This window comes from Coenobita brevimanus, chromosome 115 (genome assembly GCF_032717465.1).
Source record: "Coenobita brevimanus isolate Jiangsu-jjx chromosome 115, ASM3271746v2, whole genome shotgun sequence".
Classification (NCBI taxonomy): domain Eukaryota; kingdom Metazoa; phylum Arthropoda; class Malacostraca; order Decapoda; family Coenobitidae; genus Coenobita; species Coenobita brevimanus.
This window is the reverse complement of record NC_137068.1, coordinates 1,075,001-1,098,662: the sequence shown is the minus strand read 5'-3', so window position 1 is coordinate 1,098,662 and position 23,662 is coordinate 1,075,001. Positions and strand designations below refer to the sequence as shown.

Here is a 23,662-nt window from a genome sequence, read left to right as displayed (position 1 = left end):
ATTATATAATACCTGTCTACCTGTCAGTGGGGTCGATCTACCTTTGTCTGCCCGTCGATCTTCCAGCCAATCTACCAGTCACCGAATCTATCTACTCCATCTATCAGTGTATCTATCGACCAATCAAGAGACAGAGATGGAGAGGTCCTGCCTAACCCTGCCTAACCTCCCCTCCTGCCTCGCCCTCCTGCCTAGCCTCGCCCTCCTACTCCTTCTGCCTGGGAGTTCTTTGGCCAGGGTAAGACATTTATATATCTATCTATCTATCTATGTATCTATTGCCACCTGGTGATGATGTGATGATGACGGTGGTGGTGGTGGTGGTGGTGATGGTGATGATGATAATGATGAGTAAATAATTAACCCCCTCTTTCTCTCCTCTTTCTCTCTCTCTCTCTCTCCCTCTCTCTCTCTTTGCTATCCTGGACTGTTTGTTGACTCTCTGCTTCCTGTTTAGGCTTTCCTTCCGGCAAACAAGGAACGGGGAAGTGAAGGAGATGCGGTGGTTCGGTCGGTATGGCACTGGTCTCACGTTCGGAGGGTGTGCTGGAGTGGGTTCGAGTACCACTGACTACCTCCGTGCCAATTAAATAACCTAACCTACACCGTATCACTGATTACTCTCACCTTCTTCTGCCTCACCGTTTGTGCCTTATGTCTATCTATGTACCTACCTATCTATCTATCTATCTGTCTATCCATCTACCTACCTTTCTGTCTATCTATCTACCTACCTATCTATCTATCTATCTATCATCTATCTATCTATCCTTTCACCGTCTGCTACACTGCCATCTCTCCACCTTCAATTCTGAGATGTAACTGCAGATAAACACTATGATGCTAGTCACGAAGAAGTGCTAAGAATAGGACGCTGAGCTGTAGCAGTGTCTTTTTTCTGCCACTGAGCTACGTGAAATAAGCTGCCAGAGGGTAAAAATCTGGACCAAGTTGGTATAAACGGAGTATAGAATTTAATCCGAAATCTAATGCTTGAATCATGACCAAATTTACTGAAGTTATAGGCAACGATACTTCATTCCAGGTCAACTCTGGAACTGTCTCCCTCTGTCTGTATTTCCCACTTCCTATGATCTCCAGTCTTTCAAACGCAGTGTGTCCAGGCATCTCGAAATGAATGGATCTTGAATTTGGCTCTCTTTTGTATTGTTTTTGTTTTTTCTTCCTTCCTACACATTCCTCCACCTCCCCCTACACATTCCTCCACCTCCCCCCTACACACTCCTCCACCTCCCCCTACACATTCCTCCACCTCCCCCTACACATTCCTCCACCTCCCCCTACACATTCCTCCACCTCCCCCCTACACATTCCTCCACCTCCCCCTACACATTCCTCCACCTCCCCCCTACACATTCCTCCCCCTCCCCCCTACACATTCCTCCACCTCCCCCTACACATTCCTCCCCCTACTCATTCCTCCACCTCCCCCTACACATTCCTCCCCCTACACATTCCTCCACCTCCCCCTACACATTCCTCCCCCCTACTCATTCATCTACCTCCCCCTACACATTCCTCCACCTCCCCCCTACACATTCCTCCCCCTCCCCCCTACACATTCCTCCACCTCCCCCTACACATTCCTCCCCCTTACTCATTCATCCACCTCCCCCTACACATTCCTCCCCCTCCCCCTACACATTCCTCCCCCCTACACATTCCTCCACCTCACTTGACTCCACTTCATGTATAAAGTGGAGTCGGATCCACTTTACCGTCCACTGAACCTACCCAGTTATTTTGGTCATTCATTACCCTCCACTTGCTGGCAACAGTTTGAGGGAGAGAGAGAGAGCGTATTTCGCACCTCTACCATTACGTTTCTGTGAAAATGAATTGATAATATAAATCATCTTTGCAAGCAATTCCTCGTCCGGTTTCAATACTCACTTATTATATTTGTGTTTTTTGCTGTTAGTGGAAAGTACTGTAAATATATTAAGTGTGTGTGTGTGTGTGTGTGTGTGTGTGTGTGTGTGTGTGTGTGTGTGTGTGTGTGTGTGTGTGTGTGTGTGTGTGTGTGAGGTAAAATACCTAATCCAAATCATTATTTATAAACTACTGTATAAACCAATCTATAAATTAATCACTTAACTCTGTAGGCCTGCAGTGGGCAATGAATATAAGAGATACGTATAGCAAAACAAACAAATTTCACATAATAGAAATATACTGTATATAATAACCCTTACCATACGTTTCTCTTAATTACTTACATGTCTGCCATCTTAAAGAAAACACTATGTTCATTACAGCTTGGCCAGAAATACTACCTTCTAACTTATAATTTGAAACAGGCAAAAGGAAATATATTGTAGATTTCCACAAGTACTCTCTGGCTGACTAGTTCCAAGTGGTTGTGATATTAGCTTAAATAATCTAGTAGTTTTCACGTTATAATTAGGTTACCTTATCTAAACGTCAATATTTGTCACCTGGATTATTCTGGTCTGTGGACGGTCACACCTGAGTAAATTAGTACGGAATGGGCACGGATAAGGTACGGGAAAAATACTGTCATTTCGTACCGTACCGTACTGAAGAAGACGTCGTACCGTAATTACAAGTGAACAAATACCATACCGTACCGTAATTTCGTACCGTACCGTACTGCCACCCTTGACTCCCAGTCCTTAAGGCGAAGGTGACCAGCTTAACTCGCCCCTGAGTGGCATAGTATGACCACCCCCCCTACACACACACACACACACACACACACACACACACACACACACACACACACACACACACACACAAAACACACACACAAAACACACACACACACAAATACAAGTGCACATTCTTTATATCTGTTGATTAAAGATGAATTTCACATACACCTTATCGTATCCATAAAGAAATTAACTGATAAAAGAATGTCAGGCTATCACACCCTCCTTTATCAGAGAGAGAGAGAGAGAGAGAGAGAGAGAAGAACGAAATGCCTAGTAGAAGGAATTTACACTCGGAAAATCAGTTTAAATACTGGCTTTCGCTTCTCGTGTTACTAAAAGCTTGTACATTACCCGGAGCATGATAAATCTCTCTCTCTCTCTCTCTCTCTCTCTTCTAACCTATCCTTCTTTTGGTATTTCCTCCTCCCTCCTTCCCTCTCTCTCATCTTTCCTTTTTTCCTTCTTCCTCCCTCCTTCCCTCCCCTCTCTCACTCTCTCTCTCTCCGCGTCCCGTTATCATCACACTTCCCTTTACTGCTCTCCTTCTCTTCTCTTCCCCCTCTCCTTCTCCCACCCCCACGTCCCCCTCTCTTCCTCTCTCCCTTCCCTCTCCTTCCCCTCCCCTTCCCCCTCCCTCTCCCCCTTCCCTCATCCGTCTCTGCATACTATCAAATATTACGTTACTCTGTCGCTGTTAACAATATAAACAGAGATATGAAGTGTGGATGTGATAAGCCTCTCTCTCTCACTATCTATCTATCTATCTATCTATCTATCTGGATCTACTGTTTATTTATGGATTTATTGAGCTATATATTTATGACACTCTCTGTACCTCTTATAATATCAAAGTTTCCACTCCCTTGCATCAACTAGACTGTGATAGATAAAGATAGATAGACAGATAGATAGATAGATAGACAGACAGATAGGTAGGCAGATATAGATAGATAGACAGATAGACAGAGACACATACATGGTGACAATAGACATAGACGTAGATAGATACATAGATAGATAGACAGTCAGGCAAGGAGACAGATGGATAGATTGATACAAATACACACAGACAGATAGATAGATAGATAGATAGATAGAAAGACAGACAGATACATAAACTGACAGGTAAAAAGATAGACAGATGGATAGATAGACAGATGGATAGATAGACAGAGAGACAGACAGGTAGACAGGAGAGAAGGTAAAGATTTAAAGTCAAACCTGTTTTGGGTACCTTTGTAAATTGTTAGTTCTGAGAAGGTTGGGGTGGGGGGGTGAAGGTGAGGGGATGGAGAGGTGATAGATAGATAGATAGATAGACAGATAGATAGATATTCTGAGAAGGCTGGGGTGGGGGGGGGTTGAAGGTGAAGGAAAGGAGAGGCGAGACGATAGATAGATAGATAGATAGATATTCTGAGAAGGTGAAGGGAAGTAGAGGTGATAGACAGATAGATAGAGATGGATAGATAGTGAGAGAGAGATGGATAGATAGATACAGACAGATAATAAGGTATGTAGGCAGAAATGCAGATAGATAGATAGATAGATAGATAGATAGACAGACAGATCCTGGACTAGTGAATCCTGTATTGACAGATATGGGAAGACTAGAGAATAAAGACGAAGAAGAGAGTGAGAGGATGAGAGAGAGGAAGAAAAGAGAAAGACAACAGGGAGACAGAAAGAGGAAGGAAGTAAAGGAAAAAGAGGAAGAGAGAAGAAGAAGAGAGAATATACCAGTAAATATCAGAATTCTCTCTCTCTCCCTCTCTCTTATCTTTGTGTATATTGTTAACACCGACGGAGTAACGCGAGTAACTTGAGAGAGAGAGAGAGAGAGAGAGAGAGAAACCCCTCCAGTTCTAAGTCTCTCCAAGGTTAAAAACATGTCTAATGGTACTAAGAATTCACACACACACACACACACACACACACACACACACACACACACACACACAGGCACCCAAACTTTATACACACACATACACATAGAGGCACTTACATCGTACAAACACACACACACACACACACCAAACACACACACGCGTCGGGCAGTGGAGCAGCCTGGTTATATGAGTGCCACCACGTGAAGGCGCCCCTCTCTCTAGCATGAGGTCGTAGTAAAGAAGATAATCACAGTGAGAGTTGACTGGCCAAGGTATTGCTTAATGTACTGTTATTTTTAGTGTTTGTGAGAGTCAAGGATAGTCTTTGTAAGGGGAAATTAGGAGGAAAATGCATGTGTGTTGGCGGTGCATAGATAATTGGACAGACTGACTGGCTGACTGATAGACTGATAGACAGATAAATAGACAGACAGACTGATTGACTGATAGATTGGTAGATAGACTGATTGATTGATTGATTGACACAGATAGATAGATAAGACTGACTGAATGATAGACAGAAAAACATACATATAGACAGACAGATAAATAGATTGATTGATATATACATACAGACACACACACACATACACGGGCAGACAGACAGATAGGTAAAGAGATTGACAGACAGACAGAAAGACTGATATAGATAGACAGATAGACAGACGGACAGATGAATGGATGGTGAGCAAATGGTGATAAACAAATGCTGTGTTCCGATTCAGTTCACTTTAAAAATAACCTTAATCAATGAAGGATCGTAAGTTAAGACACAAGAGCCTTTGAGAAGAAACGAGTCTACCTGTGTGTAGTAATTGAGTCTACCTGAGTGTCGTAATTAAGAAACGAGTCTACCTGTGTGTCGTAAACGAGTCTACCTGTGTCGTAACTGAGAAACGAGTCTACCTGTGTCGGAATTGAGTCTACCTGTGTGTCGTAATGAAGAAACGAGTCTACCTGTGTCGGAATTGAGTCTACCTGTGTGTCGTAATGAAGAAACGAGTCTACCTGTGTCGTAATTGAGTATACCTGTGTGTCGTAATGAAGAAACGAGTCTATCTGTGTCGAAATTGAGTCTACCTGTGTATCGTAATGAAGAAACGAGTCTACCTGTGTCGTAATTGAGTCTACCTGTGTGTCGTAATTAACAAACGAGTCTACCTGTGTCGTACTTGCCCACCTGAGCCAATACAGGTAACTCGCTGGCCAGGTGAGGTGAGGTGGAAGGGAAATAATTATGGAGATTATTTTTGGCTATGATAATCTACTTTTTGTCTCAGCTAAGGATGAAAAAAGGGCTGCGCACACACACACACACACACACACACACACACACACACACACACATTCACACTTTTACACACGCACGTACATAATCACACTTTTACACACACACACACACACACCATAAACAAACTCCGAATCAGGTACACAATCACTTAAATAACCTTGAACAATCACACACGCAATCACAAACATGCACGCACCTACACACGCAAACTCGCTTCATTATTTTTGAGGGTCATATGTTATGGGGTGGAGAGCAAAAACTGGTCTGGTTGGAGAGAGAGAGAGAGAGAGAGAGAGAGAGAGAGAGAGAAGAATGGAGGGAAGAGGGAATTTTTTCATGTTCATCATCATCATCATTCATCCCAGCTCTTATAGTAACATGAGAGAGAGAGAGAGAGAGAGAGAGAGAGAGAGAGAGAGAGAGAGAGAAAGCATGAAGGGAAGAGGGGAGTTTTTCATCATCATCATCATCACCATCATCATCACCATCATCATCATCACCATCATCATCACCATCATCATCATCACCATCATCATCACCATCATCATCACCATCATCATCACCATCATCATCATCATCATCATCATCACCATCATCATCACCATCATCATCACCATCATCATCACCATCATCATCATCATCATCATCCCAGCTATCTACATAAAGACATAATTCAAAAAAAGAGAAAGAGAACTATCATTCCTTTCGATTTTCACTTTCTAACTCAAAAATAAATAAATAAAAAAAAAGATAAAATATAAATTAACACCATAATGGGTATTCCACTACGAAATTCCCTCGAGAAGAGTCATATATATATAAAAGTACAAAGTGATGAATGGATGGGGTAAATGTATGTGTAATATTTCTCTTATTTATGAAGGGGTGTGTTTTTATGCTTAGATGTACAGTGTATAGGTATTCTCTCTCACTCTCTCCCTCCCTCTTTCTTTCTCTCTCTCTCTCACACACACACACACACACACACACAAGCAATGGAGTTGGTGTAATCAACTAAAACAGAGATTCATTCAATCACTTCCATTCTCACCTCCTCTGACTCTTCTCATCTCTCTCTTTCCACCTCCTCTCCCCTCACTCTTCTTATCTCCCCTCTTCCACTAACCCCTCCTCTCTCTCTCTAACCCCCTCTTTCTCTCCCCAGGTCAGCAATGAAGAGGTCAGCGAGGTCAGCCAAGCAGTAGCACAACTCACCCAAAGATTTGCCACCCTCGAAGTTAGTCTCCAGTCTCGCCTCACAAGACTTGAGGACACTGCAGCAAAGGGGGTAGGTGTTCTGTGCCATCGCTTCGTGGCCTCGTTCTTGTTATTTCATGCCGGATTTAACTGTAGAAGGAAGAAGATGGGTTAGTGTGTGTGTGTGTGTGTGTGTGTGTGTGTGTGTGTGTGTGTGTGTGTGTGTGTGTGTGTGTGTGTGTGTGTGTGTGTGTGTGCATTCTTCCAGTTTTCATCCCATACACTCAGGCAATTTCCATCTGAGTATTTCCCAATCCAATCAGTAACGAGACCCAACATATTTTTCCTTTTATCTATCTATCTCTCTATTGCCAGACGCCTTAATCCCGTAAGAGGTGGCCACAAACAAATCGCCTCCATGTCGCCCTGTCCTTCGCCATTTCAGCTCACACCCCTCTCTCTCATACACCTCTCCACTCCATTCCTCCATCTCATAAATTCTGCTTCTTTTATAATTCTGTACACTTCCACGCCAAATACTGTACATTTCTTTTCAGCACTCTACATCGCAACGCTAAAAATTCTCTCCTCTCGTCATTTCCTCCTCTCCTGTTCAGGCCTGTTCTCTCTCCCCCTCATTTCCTTTTCTCTCATGTTCACTCACTTCCTCTCCATCCCCTTCCTTCTCCACCATTCTCTCATCTCCACTTATCTTTTCTCCCTTCCTATTTCTTCCATCTTTCTCTCATCATCTGAATATTCCTCTTGCCTTCTCTACTATCCAATTCTCTTTTCTCTTCTCTCCTATCTTCACCATCATTCTCTCAACGCTACTTTCCTCCCTGTCCTCTTCTCTTCTCTCCTCTTTCCATCATTCACTCAACACTACATTCCTCTTCCCTCCACCCCTACCCTCTTCTCTCCTCTCCTCCCTACCTCCTATTTATTCAGCACCTCTCGATTCCCCCCCCTTCCCCCCCAGAGGTCACTGGAGGCATGGGGTCAGTGACTGGGCAGTGAGGAAAAAGGAGGAGGAGGAGGAGATGATGATGATGATGTTGATGAAGAAGATGAAGGAAATTAATAACGCCCTGCACAATATGCTGACTGGGTGCACTGATTTTCAAATGACTGAAAATTCTTATATATATATATATTTTTTTAAATCTCTTTCCAGCTAAGATTAAACACGGATTAGCTCTTTATTTCCTTATTTATTTATGGGTCCGTTTAATAAATGAATCGGCAGGTGAGACTTGAAGGATGACTTAGAGTTCTGTAATGAGGTACCTAAACAACTTAACGCTTAGGCTAGGCAATTCGATCGACCCAACATCCCTGAAAACCTGTACATGAAGCCGATTTGTCAACTCTTACAGGAGCAAAAAGTTTATGTCCAAGGTGTAGAGCTTCAACTTACCTTATGCCACAAACCAGAGCATTTTAGACCAACTGGTTCATGACGTATAGCCCGCCAAAGTTGAAAAAAGTTACCCTTCCAGGCGGGGCGACTCCAGTTATCTATGCTCTCCCCCCCTCCTCATGCCTCCCCTCCCATCACCCCGCCCCCTCTTCCTCTCCGAATATTATTGGTTGGTTTAATAAGCTCTCATTCGCTTCTGACGCAATTCCGAAAAGTTGAGCAATAATAATTACTATACACTCAAAAACCGGTACATTAAGCTCACCCGTTCCCCCCTAGAATGTTTTTCCGACGCAACATTATTTTTTTCCGACGGAGAAGCCTTTTCCGGAGAAAATTTATTTATAAAGACGGAAAATTTTCTTCCGACGGGAAAACTTTTTCTGACGGAAAATTTCCCGATGAAAAAGTTTCTTCCGATGGAATATATATATTTTTTTCCCCGACGGAACGGATGACGATAACCTAATGAGTGAAGGGAAGAACACTTGCTATGTCTCACTCTTCAGACACGCCTCTCCAAACATGAATATAATCCTCTGTGGCAGAAATACAAAATACGCCACAGTGATGCCAGGATACAGGTGGTGATGAATACAAGACGAGGTGATGAGTACAGGTGGTGGTGATGAATAGAGGTGAGTAGGAGGTGATGAGTACAGGTGGTGAATACAAGAGGAGGTGATGAACAGGGAGGTGGTGATGAATACAAAAGGAGGTGATGAGTACAGGTGGTGGTGATGAGTACAGGTGGTGGTGATGAGTACAGGTGATGGTGATGAATACAGGTGGTGAATACAGGTGATGATGATGATGAATAGGTGGTGATTAATGATGATTTTACTGCCACAGGAGGCGGTGATGGGGGCACTAGCGGAGCGTCTGGATAGTGTGGATTCGCTGGTGGAGAAAGTGGAGGATTTGGAGGCCAGATTGACTGCTGAGACCTCCACCATCCACTCCACTGCCGCTGACACCTCCACACACCTACAGGTAACGTACACACACACACACAATCCCCCCACACACACAATATCCCACTTACACACACACACACATACACACATCCCGTATACACCCAATGCACAATAATTAATTCTTATATATATACAGACTGAGGAAAAAAAAAAAAAATCTTGCAATACAGGAATCAGTATTATAATTTGTGTCTATTTAAACCTAATTATATTATAGTTAATTAGCCTTCAAATGTAAGAAATTCACACCTTTCTTTATCAGCTCCAATAATTACTTTTCTTATTAATCTCTTTACCTATCTATCTACCTGTCTATCTAGTTATCTATATATCTAACCATCCATCCATCTATCTCTTTATCTATACCGTACATCTATCTATCTACCTATCCACCCATCTGTCTGTCTACCTGTCTTGATCTATCTACCTACCTGTCTATCTATCCATCTATGTCCATCTATCTATCCACCTATTTATCTATCTATCTACCCACCCATCCATCTACCTGACTATCTATCTACCTATCCATCGATCTACCTATCTATCTACATATTTTTCCATCTACCCATCAATCTATCTATCCATCTATCTATCAATCTATCCATCTATCTATTTTTTTCAGGGGATGGCGGCGAGACTGGAAGGCCTGGAATCGCTAGTAAGGGGTGTGGGATTGGGCAGGCATGATATTCGATCCCCTGTAGCACATATATCTGGCTCTGATGCAAGACTTACTGCCCTGGTGAGTGGATAGATGGATAGATAGATGGTTAGATGGATATGTGGATGGACAGATAGATGGATAGATGGTGATGGAGAGAGACAATGAGGTGAGGTAAGCAGATAAGTACAGTATGAAATGATGGATGGATGGATAGACAGACAGAGAGATAGACAGATGAATGGATGGATGGATAGACAGACAGAGAGATAGACAGATGAATGGATGGATGGATAGACAGATAGACAGACAGATGGATAGTAGATAGATGGATGGATGGATGGACAGATAGACAGAGATAGATAGATAGACAGAATGACAGACAGACAGATAAATGAATAGATGGATGGATGGACAGAGATACAGTGAGGTAAGCAGTTAATTACAGTATGGAATGATGGATGGATGGATGGATGGGGAGTGGGTTTATGGATAGATGGACAGACAGACAGATAGTGACAGTCGCAAAACAGACAACTGATAGACAGATTAACAATTAGCCAGGTAAACAGACAGACATATAAAACAGAGGTAGACAGAAAAAGTTATGATCAAATTCACTTATCTATTTCTATCGCTCCTCACATTAATCTATCGCCCATCTATCTCTGTGTTTGTAAAGGTTCGAGATAGCGTGAGAGAGGCGGTGGATCGAACGCTGGACCACACTCTTACCACGTTCCACAACACCCTCTATAAACAGCTCTCAAAGGTAAGGAAAGGCAGAGGATGTAAGGAAAATAAAATGCTTGGCGTCTGGTTATGATACGCTCTCTCTCTCTCTCTCTCTCTCTCTCTCTCTCTCTCACACACACACACACACACACACACACTCTCTCTCTCTCTCTCTCTCTCTCTCTCTCTCGTATATCACGTTCACATCAATTTAGGCTGCAACACGACTCTACGATAAACCATAATATCCAAAATTAACCGCTACGGAAGAGATGTACCGAAATCACGGCTACTAATTCTAGGTCTAACTCTTCTCCTTGCACAGAGCGTCGGGGAGCTGCAGAAGGCCGTGGCGGAGGCTCGGGTCGGTCTAGAAGAGCTGGGAACACGAACGCTAGAGACGGCGACGGGGACGAGACAAGATATTCAAGACGGCGGCAAGTCAACCCAAGACGCTGTGTTGGACATTCATAACAAGATCCATTCCGTACACCAGGATCTATCGCTGAAGATTACGTAAGATAGATAGATAGATAGATAGATAGATAGACAGATAGATAGATTGATTGATGGACATACGGACTGATAGACGGAAAGACTGACTGACTGATTTATTGATACTAATGTATGGATGGATGGATAGATAGACAGACAGATAGATGGATTGATAGACAGATAGATGGATAAATAGATAGATAAACAGATGGATGGATCAACAGACAGAGAGACAGACAGACAGATAAATAAATGAACGGGAAAATAGTTATTCTCCAGGCACTAAGATTTCCTCAAACATTTTCCTACTACAAGGTTTTTTCCTCCCCCAGCCTAGTAAGTTAATTTTTTTTTTTTTAAATCTTGCATTCTTTCTCACTTCCTAGACTTGTGCCAAAATTCTCTCTCTCTCTCTCTCTTAACTCCTCCCTTCCCTGTCTTCTCTCCTTCCCTATCCACCCTTCACCCTTTCCCTTCACTCTGCCCCCCTCACCCTTTTTAACACTCCCTAACACTCCTTCCCCTCTCCCTCTAACCCATTTCCTCTTTCTGTCTCCCTCATCTCTCTGTCTCTCTCTCTCTCCCAAACACCCTCACCCACCTTTTTCTCTCTCCATTTCTCCCTGCCTCCCTCTCTCACCCTCACCTCTCCTCCTCCCTTTCCCCCTCTTCTCCCTCATCTCTCCTCCTCCCCTCTCTCCCTCACCCTCCCTAACAGCCTCAATCACCACATTTCCCTCTCTCCCTTCCGTTCTCTCCCTCACATCTCTCCTACCTCCTCTTCTCCCTCACATCTCCCCTACCTCCTCCCCTCCTATTCTCCCTCATCTCTCCTCCTCCCCTTTCTCCCTCACCCTCCCTAACAGCCTCAATCACCACATTTCCCTCTCTCCCTCCCCTCTCTCCTATCTCCTCCCCTCCTCTTCCCTCTCACCTCTCCTCCTCCCTCACCCCTCCCCTTCCCCACAGCCTCAATCACTACATCTCCCTGTCTTCCTCCCTTCCCTTCTCTCCCTCACCTCTCTCCTACCTCCTCTTCTCCCTCACCTCTCCCTCACCCCTCCCCTTCCCCACAGGTCACCACCCTCCCTGCACACCCTGGAACCAGTCCTACAACAGGTGAATCACTCTGTCGTCGAGAGCATCACTAGAGCCACGCAGAATATCAATGTCACCTCACTTTTGGACCAAGCTGTTAGAAGGAGAGGTAAGGGGAGTAATGCTTCAGCCTCTCTCTCTCTTTCTCTCTCTCTCTCTCTTTAACCACGCAGTATATAAATGTTACCTCAATTCTGGATCACGTTGTTAGAAGGAGAGGTAGGGTTATTGATGGTTCTCTCTCTCTCTCTCTCTCTCCCTCTCTCTCTCTAGTTATATGAGTCGTGTCACTATGTAATGATGGAAATATATGTGAAATATTTGTATCACTGTCACACTAATACAAATTCTATCTATCTTTCTATCTGTTTATCTGTCTGTCTACCTATCTATCTATCTATTTATTTATCTATCTATCTATCTATCCATCCATCTCCTCGGCGCTGGTAATAGATAATTCGACATATACTATCCTATTCCACCTGTAACCTAATCAACGTAGGTAGATGGTTAAATCTTAAATCAATACACCTTTTAACACCTGTCTCTCCTCTCTCTCCCCCCCCCCCGTGTGGATCAGAGGGTGGAGGTGGAGGGGGTGCAGTGGGCACAGGCAGAGTCCACCACCACCACCACACACAGCTGCAAGACCCACACACACAGCACTGCCCTGATCCTACAACTGTGGCTGCTTTATTGGAGGTAAGGCTCTCTCTCTCTCTCTCTCTCTCTCTCTCACACACACACACACACACACACACACACACAAACTATCCTGATCCTGCTACCTTTGCTGAACTTTTAGTGGTAAAAAAATAAAATACACACAAGCCTTCATCTGTCGCAAGAAGTCATCATCATCATCATCACCATCCCAATAATTAAACATCACCACCACCACCATCATCACTACTATCATCACCACCACCACCACTACCACTACCACCACCATCCTCATCACCACCACTATCGCCCTGACCACCATCTCTCCCTCAGGTCAAACAGCTGCTACAGACGCTCCTGAAGAAGAGTGAGGACCTTCGCCGTAGCCTGACCAAACAGACCAATCACGGGCTGGACCTGCTGACCCTCCTCCAGCAGAGAATATCAGTCATTATGAGGAGGATGAACACCGAGCCAGACCACAGTAAGATTATAACGGTCACAGCTAACACCGTAATACTGTCCACGCACATTATTGATATAAACCTGTCACAGCCATTGCCCAATAAAGACAGAGCTATAAAGAGACCTTGAGATTAAGGTCACTGATCTGGTGCATGTCACCTTAGGTCATCACAGGCTATAAGTTCACCAAGTTTAGTGGCTCTAGCTTTAATTCTTCATGGAAAATTATGACATCCAGAATATCCGGAAACGTCCTGATTTTTTACCCTAGGCGATCTCAGCAAATAATCAACCGACTACAACCATACTCATTTCCAGACTGCGTCCGCCTTTAGGCTATACCGTAGTAAAATCTCTGCTTCTTAGCTTAGGCAATTCTTGAGACAGCGTGGCTACCTCCCTTTTCTGTGTTGCAGATGATATCCGGAGATCCGGTTCACGGATTGCCACCAAATTTGGCTAAAAGAAGCGGATAGCTGCGCGACTCAGCTGACCACTTTTTAAGGCTCAAGGCCAAATGGCCCTTGAAATACCGCAATTTTAAAATAAATAGGAAAAATAATAATATTGACAATAATAATAAAAATTTCCACAGGGGTGTGGGAAGTTTTAATAGCAATCCTTCTTTCCACAGGTCAGATGCTAGTGTCAGAGATGCAGGACCTAGGCAGCCTGGTGGAGTCCTCCTACATGGCGGTGCTCGTGGCACAGAACGCCTTTATAGACTCGTGCAAGAGAATCCAAGACGAAGAACCCATGCTGGAGTTGAAGATGACCGAAATACTGGATAAACTGGTTACTAATATCGATCTGGGGTAAGTCCCTCTCTCTCTCTCGTGTTTCCCCCCACGTCCTCCATTCTTACCCCACTGATTTCACTGCTGTCAGTCATGCCTTCAGCTGTTCTTTATACCTTACTGCTCTCTCTCTCTCTCCCTCCCTCTCCATTTATCTGTCTATCTATTTCTCTCTCTCATAATATCATACTGAACCTCCATCTCTCCTACAGGTACCAACACAACCACCAACAACTAACAGAGCTGAAGGAAGTGGTGCAGAGAATGGCTGAGAGAACGACAGCATACACATTGCCTTCCCCTGTAAGTTAATTTGGTCTGTCTGTCTCTGTCTCTCTCTTCTCTCTCTCTCTTATTTTTTCCTCAGAGATACAACAATACAAAGAAATAAAATAACTGTTCTGGGACACATGCGATTACTGCTCTATGGCACATGCGTGAAAGGTCAAGGGAGAGAGAGACAGACAGAGAGAGAGACAGACAGACAAAGACAGAGAGAGACAATGATGATGATGATACATGGACCAAATACGAATGCACGAATATATTTCCATCATCATCATCATGACGATGTTAATGCCCTCAGAATGATGATATTAATAATTATGATGTTTCCATAATAATAATAAAAATAATAATAATAATAATAATAACGATAAATATTTCCAGCATAATAATGGGGACGATGAGGTGATTGAGGACGAAGGCTACGACCGCGCACGACCCAGGCCAACGCAGCGGACGACCCAGGCGAGGGAGGTCATAGAGGAGGCGGTGGAGCGAACGAACAGTACGGTGGAGGGACTGGAGGCGGTGGAGGCGAGGGTGGATCAGCTCTCCACCCACCTCCTCACTACAGACTGGTCGGACTTACGGGAAAAGGAACCGGCGGATAGTTTGGTGACAGCAGCCAAGGACCTCAAGAGATATGCACAGGAGCAGATTCTCAAGGCTCTGGATCTACACGAGGCTCTACTGGAAGCCTTAGAGCACCTGGACTCTACCACAACTACCACAGCTCCTACCACAAACACCACAGCGCTACCACACGTGCGTCTGAGTACTGACGCTTCTGCCACTTTGACTCTTCCTCCCTCCTGCACTGCCGCGCTTTTCACCCAGTTTCAAGGGCTAGTTGACGCTCGTAACTCTCCCTCCACACCTCACACTCCACCCCTACACGAGAATGAGGAAGAGGGAGAGCAAGAGGAGGTAGAGGTCGTCCCAGCGTGGTACACCGACCCTGATTTCTTGTCCGGGAACTATGGAACTCCGGATCTTGGCTTCCCGGTGTTTAGGGAAGACGAATGGGTGTATATGGATGAGATGGAAGACCCTACCACACAATCCCCATCCATCACAACCAGCACGGTCACACAGGACGCTAGAAGTCAACCGGCATCCACCCTGACGCAAACACACTCATCCACGTCCAGTCAAACCCGCACGCACCTACCCCAATCTAACTCGCAACCATCCACACACTCCTATAGTCAATCAACACTCCACCACAGCCAAACGCAGGCCTCCACACCCTCTGACGGCCATCCGTACGTATCCACACTCTCCCTATCTTCACAAAACAACCCCAACCCACCCACATCCACACAAGGCCTCTCCACGACCACTCCTTCCATCCCAAGACGAGTGGATAGATTTTTTGGCTTTATGGATAGGTCCAGCTCATCTCGACGTCGTTCCTAGATGTACTATACTGTAATTTCTAACTGTAATACTAGTACTATGTGAAGTAGACGTAAGGTACCTACTATGGCTAACCCCTCCAGTTCGTCTCTGCTTAATTCAATAGCTTAATCTGGCGGCTGTGTATGAATAGAAAAATCAATGTATATAACGAAAGGATTAATGTACGAATTGTTTCTAAGTCCAATTAATAGAAAGCTACGGGTTGCAGCGCCCCACCTGAAGTGATGGTTACCAAGATAATGCATGCTCTCTCCCTCTCTCTCTCTCTCTAACCTAAAATATACTAACCTAACCTAACCTCGCGCCCCTGCACCTCTAAATGGGGGGTGGGGGAAAAAGAAAAAGACTGGCTATATTTCTTTCCTTCCTAATGGCCATAAATGTATCTCAAAATGGGTAAAAAAAAGAACTGGCTATCTTTTTACCTTTCCAAAATTCATTAACCTGTTTTTGGAATTAAAGAAAAAACTGCATATTGAAGGAACTGCCTGGCTTATGGACAAGTTTATTTTTTCAACCTTCGTTTCGTTTATAAAAGTTACAGTTTGCATGCGTCGGCCTTGGTCACCTCATGGCGGCTCTCTATGCTGCTCGATCTCTGGCTACTTTTTTAACCTTCCTAATATCCATAGACCCGTACCGAAAATTGAAGAAAAAAAAATACCGGTAGCTTAATGAGGGAATTACACAAGATCATCTCTAAATTCTTCACAAAACAGATTCTTCTCAAGATAAACAAAACGGCATGAAGGCAGCAAGACTGATTTTTTTCTTTTTTTAACCAAAGATGAATAGAGGAAGGAAAAACAAATTAAACAGGTAAACTAGAGGGGCACTCAGTGGAGCGCATCTCTCCGACAAGGGCAACGTAATTTCCAAGCCACTCTTCATAATGCGTTAGGTTTTGTCATCACTGATTAGGGTTTCGCAAAAAGGTGTTTTCCGGATCCAGAATCTGTAATACGATCCGGATCAGTCCCAAAAGTTAATCGATTGTTCCCTGGGACATGAGTTATCTACCCACCAAATTTGGTCCATGTCTCTCTCTTAGTTTTTGAGTGATCCTGCTAACAAACAACCTAACAAACTAACAAACAGGGATGAAAACATACTCTCCTTGTCTGAAATAAACAAATCCATATACCAGATTACAGGCGTCCTTAGTTCATAAACACACACACACACACACACACACACACACACACACACACACACACACACACACACCAGATTACATGTGTCGTCCATCCATAAAAAAAATCAATACTCCAAATTACAGGTGTCCTCCATTCATAAAAAAAATCCATGTACCAAATTACAGGTGTCCTCCATTCATAAAAAAATCCCATATACCAGATTACAGGTGTCCTATCTATCTATCTATCTATCTATTGCCAGACGTCTTAATCCACGTCGTCCTGTTCCTAGCAATTTCACTGCCCTGCTCCCAGCTCACACACACCCTCTCTCATATACCTCTCCACTCCATCCCTTCATCTCATCCTTGGCCTCCCCCTCCCTCTCTCCCCCTCCACCTTACTCACATACACTCTCCTCGTCAGTCTCTCCATCCTCTCTACATGGCCAAACCACCTCAATGTGTTCCTCCTAACGCTTCCTATCACATCCACATCCACACCACAACGCTCCTTTACATCCTCATTCGTCAGTCTGTCTCTCCATGTGACTCCACAGGCTCCTCTCAAATAACTCATTTCCACTGCTCTCACTCTTGGCTTGTGTCCCTCCATTCATTTTTAAAAATCGGTAATAGCTGGACCCGTATTCTCGACAGGTATGGAAGCTCCCTAACACCTTTTCCTTAACGATTTATTTTCCAAACTACTCATTAAGTATCTCCTGGTTTGCTTCTAATGCCTTTTCAATACGGAGCAGAATCAGGAATAAGTCGTTCAGGAATAGGTGTTACGCTCTTCTTAATATCGCCATAGACTGCATAACACACAAGAATAAAGTAACGAAGCAGAATCAGGACTAAATCGGTAAAGAAGAGGTGTTACACTCTTCTTAATATCCACTTAGACAGCATAACACACAAGAATACAGTAAAGGAGCGAAATCAGGAATAAATCGCTATGGAAGAGGTGTTTGTAGCCTTCCTAACTGTACTAGAATACCACCCCTGAACTGCTGTATCAAATGTAACCGTACTGAAGGGGTAAGTCTCTGTGATTCTCTGTAATTCTTTGTAACCACTCCATCTGCTACTCTGTTATGCATGAAATTCCTCTCTGACATACCTTCAATAAAACTCTATATAATGATGACAATTATTTAACCTGGTATTTTAGACTGATGGTATTTCTCTCTCTCTCTCTCTCTCTCTCTCTCTCTTATGGTATTACAGACGGGGTATTTATGGATCTAGTATTCCGTACGTGGTATGGATATGGTATTACGGACGTGGTATTTATGGATATGGTATTTAGGACGTGGTATAAGATTTCGGACACACGGTACGGTATCTAAGTTAGAAATATTTATGTGAGTGAGAGAGAGAGAGAGAGAGAGAGAGAGAGAGAGAGAGAGTAAAGTATGTAGGATAAGACGTCATGTACTTAAGTTGGCACATATTCAGAATTACATAGTGTGGAAATCTGACCTGGGCAACTATACCTGTCTATCTATCTATCTATCCATCTATCTATGTCAATTTCAATAAATGGGTTGGATTTTTGAAGCATGGAAAAGCAATTTAGGCAGCTGTAAAAATTTTCATGGGTGCGTCAATAATATATATTGTACAGGAATATAACCATGGACACAATATCAGTTTCTGTGGGTGAGTCAAAATATATATATATAGTAAAAAAAAAAGGTAAGCTAGGGAACAATATAGATTTTCACGGGCGGGTCAAAAATATATATATAGTACAGGAGAGTAACCAAAAACGAAATATCAGTTTTCAATGGTGTGTCAAAATGTATATGGTAAAAAGAGGTAAGCTGGGAAACAATATACTGTAGATTTTCACAGGTGGGTCAGAAATATATAGCAAGGAAACTTAAGGTACAATCAAGGAGAAAAATTGGCTACTATCCCACTGTCACTACGTCCCACTCAAAGCATGTTCGTCACTTTCCTCCCTAGCGTATCATAGCAAAGAGATCATTCGCGGGTATAGAAACATTCACAGCATCTACAGTTTTAGGAATATTAGCCAGCAGAGGAGAGGGAGCGGTAGAGGAGGTGAAATATTAAACATACCAAGCCTCTCTCAGCTTAGGAATACTGTATTAGTGACAAGCAGAAGATGTGAAATATTTGAGAAACATTTCACGCCTCTCTCGGCTTAGAAATATTAGCCAGCAGAGTAAAGTGACAAGTAAAGAGGTGAAATATTAGCCAGCAGAGGAAAGTGACAAGCAGAAGAGGTGAAATATTAAAGAAACATACCAAGCCTGTCTCAGCTTAGGAATATTAGCCAGCAGAGGAAGGTGAGACGTATGAGCTGGTGAAATATCAGAGAAACATACGAAGCCTCTCACAGCTCAGGAATATCAGCCAGCAGAGGAAGATGTGAATTAGAAGAGGTGAAATATTAGTGAAACATACCAAGCCTCTCGCAGCTTAGGAATATTAGCCAGCAGAGGAAAGTGACAAGCAGAAGAGGTGAAACAACAGAGAAACATAACAAGCCTCTCTCAGCTTAGGAATATTAGCCAGCAGAGGAAAGACAGAAGTAGAGGAGGTGAAATATTAGAGAAACATTCCACGCCTCTCGCAGCTTAGGATTATTAGCCATAAGAGGATGATGATAAGTATAAGAGGTGAAATATTAAAGAAACATACCAAGCCTCTCTTAGCTTAGGAATATTAGCCAGCAGAGGAAAGAGAGACGTAGAGGAGGTGAAATATTAAAGAAACATACCAAGCCTCTCTCAGCTTAGGAATATCAGCCAGCACAGGAAGGTGAGAAATATAAGCGGTGAAATATTAGTCAAACATCTGTCCTCGATGGTACTTTATAAAACCTGTACATTCTATATTTACCTTTTAATTCCTCATCGGTAGACAAGGCGACCTGGTATCTTCAATTTCACGTCTTCCTTCTCCATCACTATTCATTAACTTGGTGCTGGTGAGGGACGCCTTCTCGTGGTGGCACTGATTTAACCAGGTCGCTGCTGCACTGACAGGCTCTATAAAACCTTCAACTTCCCTCCTATCCACCGATAGGAGGATGGTGGACCACAAGAGAGGAATTTCAGCCTGCAGTCCACTAGATTCACTCTCCACACGACCAGCAGTAAACCGGGTTCCTGGGAGCCACATCATCATCACCACCATCACTCATTAACCTGGGGGTCACACACACACACACACACCTGTCCTGTGGGAGAGACAACTCGCAAAAAAAAACTTGGTGTTATTCGTGTTGGTGGAGATGATTAAGTTGCTGCTAACGACCTAACGACCCTATCAACGAAACAATTTAACACTCACCACTCGACGACTTGAACGACGCTGAAGGGAAGCTCCCGCGGCGGGATGGGGTTTATATTTCCTACCTGGAAAAATGAAATGAAATATTATGAAAAAGGGAAGGAAACTATAAAATGAGGACAAAATAATGAATATGAAAACTGTGAGAAAAAAATAATTAAAAACCATTAAAAAGGAAGATACTGACCAAAAAAAAAAAAAAAGAGAGAAAATTCTATCTATCTATCTATCTATTGCCAGACGCCTCAATCCCGTTTGGGGTGGCCACAAACAAATCGCCTCCAAGTCGCCCTGTCCCCCGCCATTTCACTGCCCTGCTCCCAACTCACACCCCCCTCTCTCATATACCTCTCCACCCCATCCCTCCATCTCATCCTCGGCCTCCCCCTCCCTCTTCCCCCCCTCCACCTCACTCACATACACTCTCTTCGTCAGTCTTTACTGTATGTAACAATGATGTAAAAAATGAAGAAATATATATATATAGTCAGATGTTTACCTCAGCGCCTTACTCTCTAACATCAGGCTACCCTCTCCCCAACTCAAACACCCCTCACTCACACACCTCACTACAGAACGCCTGATCTTCGTTTCCCGGTGTTTGGGGAAGAGGAGTGGGTGTATATGGATGGGATGGAGGACCCCACTACACAATCCCCATCCATCTCACCCACCACAGTCACCCAGGATGCCAAAAGCCAGCATCCACCCTGACGCAAACACACTCATCCACGTCTAGCCAAACCCACACGCACCTACCCCAGTTTACATACCTTAATTATCTTTAAATACTCGTGTGCTGTACTATCCTGTGTCATTCCTGTATTATGCCTGTATCAATGCTGTACTATCCTGTATCACTGCTGTACTATCCCGTATCATTGCTGTATTATGCTTGTATCAATGCTGTACTATCCTGTATCATTGCTGTATTATACCTGTATCTGCTGTATTATATCTGTATCACTGCTGTATTATACCTCCATCACACCTGTATTATACCTCCATCACACCTGTATTATAACTCTATCATTCCTGTATTATCCTTCCATCACACCTGCATTCTGTAATTTCTCACCTTGTTCGAAGCGACGAGGTGTGGTTGGCTGACCGATGACCCACGTTAACATCCTTCACTTTATATTTTTCACTTCATATAGATCACTTCATATAAATCACGTCATACAGGTCACTTCATATATATAGTTCACGTCATATAGCTCACTTCACGTAGTTCACTCTTCATATTTTCCACGTCCACTACCGTCCCTTCACTTCCATACCATCACGTGACACCTGCAAAGAAGATTTTAAAGTTATGTAGGAAAATTATATGGTTTTCATGTGACAGAACCGGGCCAGACTTAAATTTAATGGGCACCTTTGATCCGCTCCATCACTACACCTGAGACAAGATTTAGGAGTTGTGTGTGTGTGTGTGTGTGTGTGTGTGTGTGTGTGTGTGTGTGTGTGTGTGTGTGTGTGTGTGTGTGTTAAAAGGAAAGAATGGAGATGCAAATGGACAAACACAGAAACAAACACACACACACACGCACACACACAGAAAGAGAGAGAGAGAGAGAGAGAGAGATAACAGGTGGATTAGTAAACGAACTTTTGTCTTTCCCTCCCTTCTCCTGTGTCACTGTATGGAAGGGCGAAGGACAAGGGTAAGCCTAGAAGTACATGGGGTTATCTCAAGGTGAAAAATACATCATCATCATCATCATCATCATTATCTTCATTATCATCATCATCATCTCCATGAACATTACTACCCTTATCAACACAGTTAACATATCATCATCTTCATCATTATCTTCATTAAAATCATCATCATCATCATCATCATCTTCACTGAAATCACCACCACCACCATCATCATCATCTTCATTATCATCACCACCACTATCATCATCGTCCTGTCATTATCTTCATTACATCACCACCATTATCATCATCATCATCATTTTCATCACTTTTCATTATCCTCCTCCTCATCATCATCACCATCCTCATCATCATCATCATCAACATCTTCTCATTATCTTCATTAAAATCATCATCATCACCATCATCTTTATTAACATCACCACAATTATCATCATCATCATCACCAACTTCATTAAAATCACCACCACCACCATCATCATCAATATTTTCTCATTATCTTCACTACAATCACCACCACCACCATCATCTTCATTAACATCACTATCATCACCGTCATCATCATCATCACCCTAGCGACCACGAAGGCAGCGCTGATTGTCAAGGAAGGTGAGTACTGACTGCAAAAAATGTACCTCTTACGCGGTTAATGCCCGAGTGTGTCAATATTGAGAGAGAGAGAGAGAGAGAGAGAGAGAGAGAGAGAGAGAGAGAGAGAGACTTAAATATGTAGATGATTTGCACACACTGTCTTGGAAGGAAAAACTGGTACGTGAGAGAGAAAGGGAGAGAGTCGGTGTTTGTGGTGTGTGTGTGTGTGTGTGTGTGTGTGTGTGTGTGTGTGTGTGTGTGTGTGTGTGTGTGTGTGTGTGTGTAGGAAAAAAATGGTAAAACATGAGGTGCAAGGAAGTTTTTTCTCCTACGAATACCTCTCTCTCTCTCTCTCTCTCTCTCGCAGCACAAGAAAATAACTGTGTATTGTAAAGCAAACGTGATAGGACAGTGACTAGCATATCTTCAAGGATGGACGTGGGTGAGGAAAAGTGTGTGTGTGTTTTTCGTTCAGTCTTCCCCTGCCTGTCTTCGTCAAGTTTGGTTTGTCATTAGGGTGGGGTAGTACACATGGGCTGGGTGTACATGTGTGTAATTTCGTTTACACACACACACACACACACACACACACATACACTCTTACTAGGTTGCGTGTAAATGTGTGTACTTTCATTCACACACACACACACACACACACACACACACACACACACACACACACACAAATACATCTATACTGGACTGGATGGAAATGTGTGCACTTTCATTTACATACAAACACACATGCAAATATAAATACATACATACTGGCTGGCGTACGGGTGTGTGTATATTTTCATGTAGACACATTTATACATACACACATACTGGGTAA

At 43.4% G+C, this 23,662-nt stretch overlaps 1 protein-coding gene across 1 annotated transcript; it reads left to right on the top strand.

The window, feature by feature from the left end:
* Positions 1 to 136: 136 nt before the first annotated feature.
* LOC145418599 (uncharacterized) lies at positions 137 to 16,094 on the top strand. Its single transcript, XM_080286966.1, is given in 12 exon segments — positions 137 to 238; positions 7,045 to 7,167; positions 9,352 to 9,492; positions 10,820 to 10,909; positions 11,198 to 11,388; positions 12,444 to 12,574; positions 12,677 to 12,684; positions 13,462 to 13,612; positions 14,228 to 14,408; positions 14,603 to 14,714; positions 15,060 to 15,530; positions 15,576 to 16,094. Coding segments are annotated over 12 exon segments (2,220 nt in total).
* Positions 16,095 to 23,662: the final 7,568 nt, after the last annotated feature.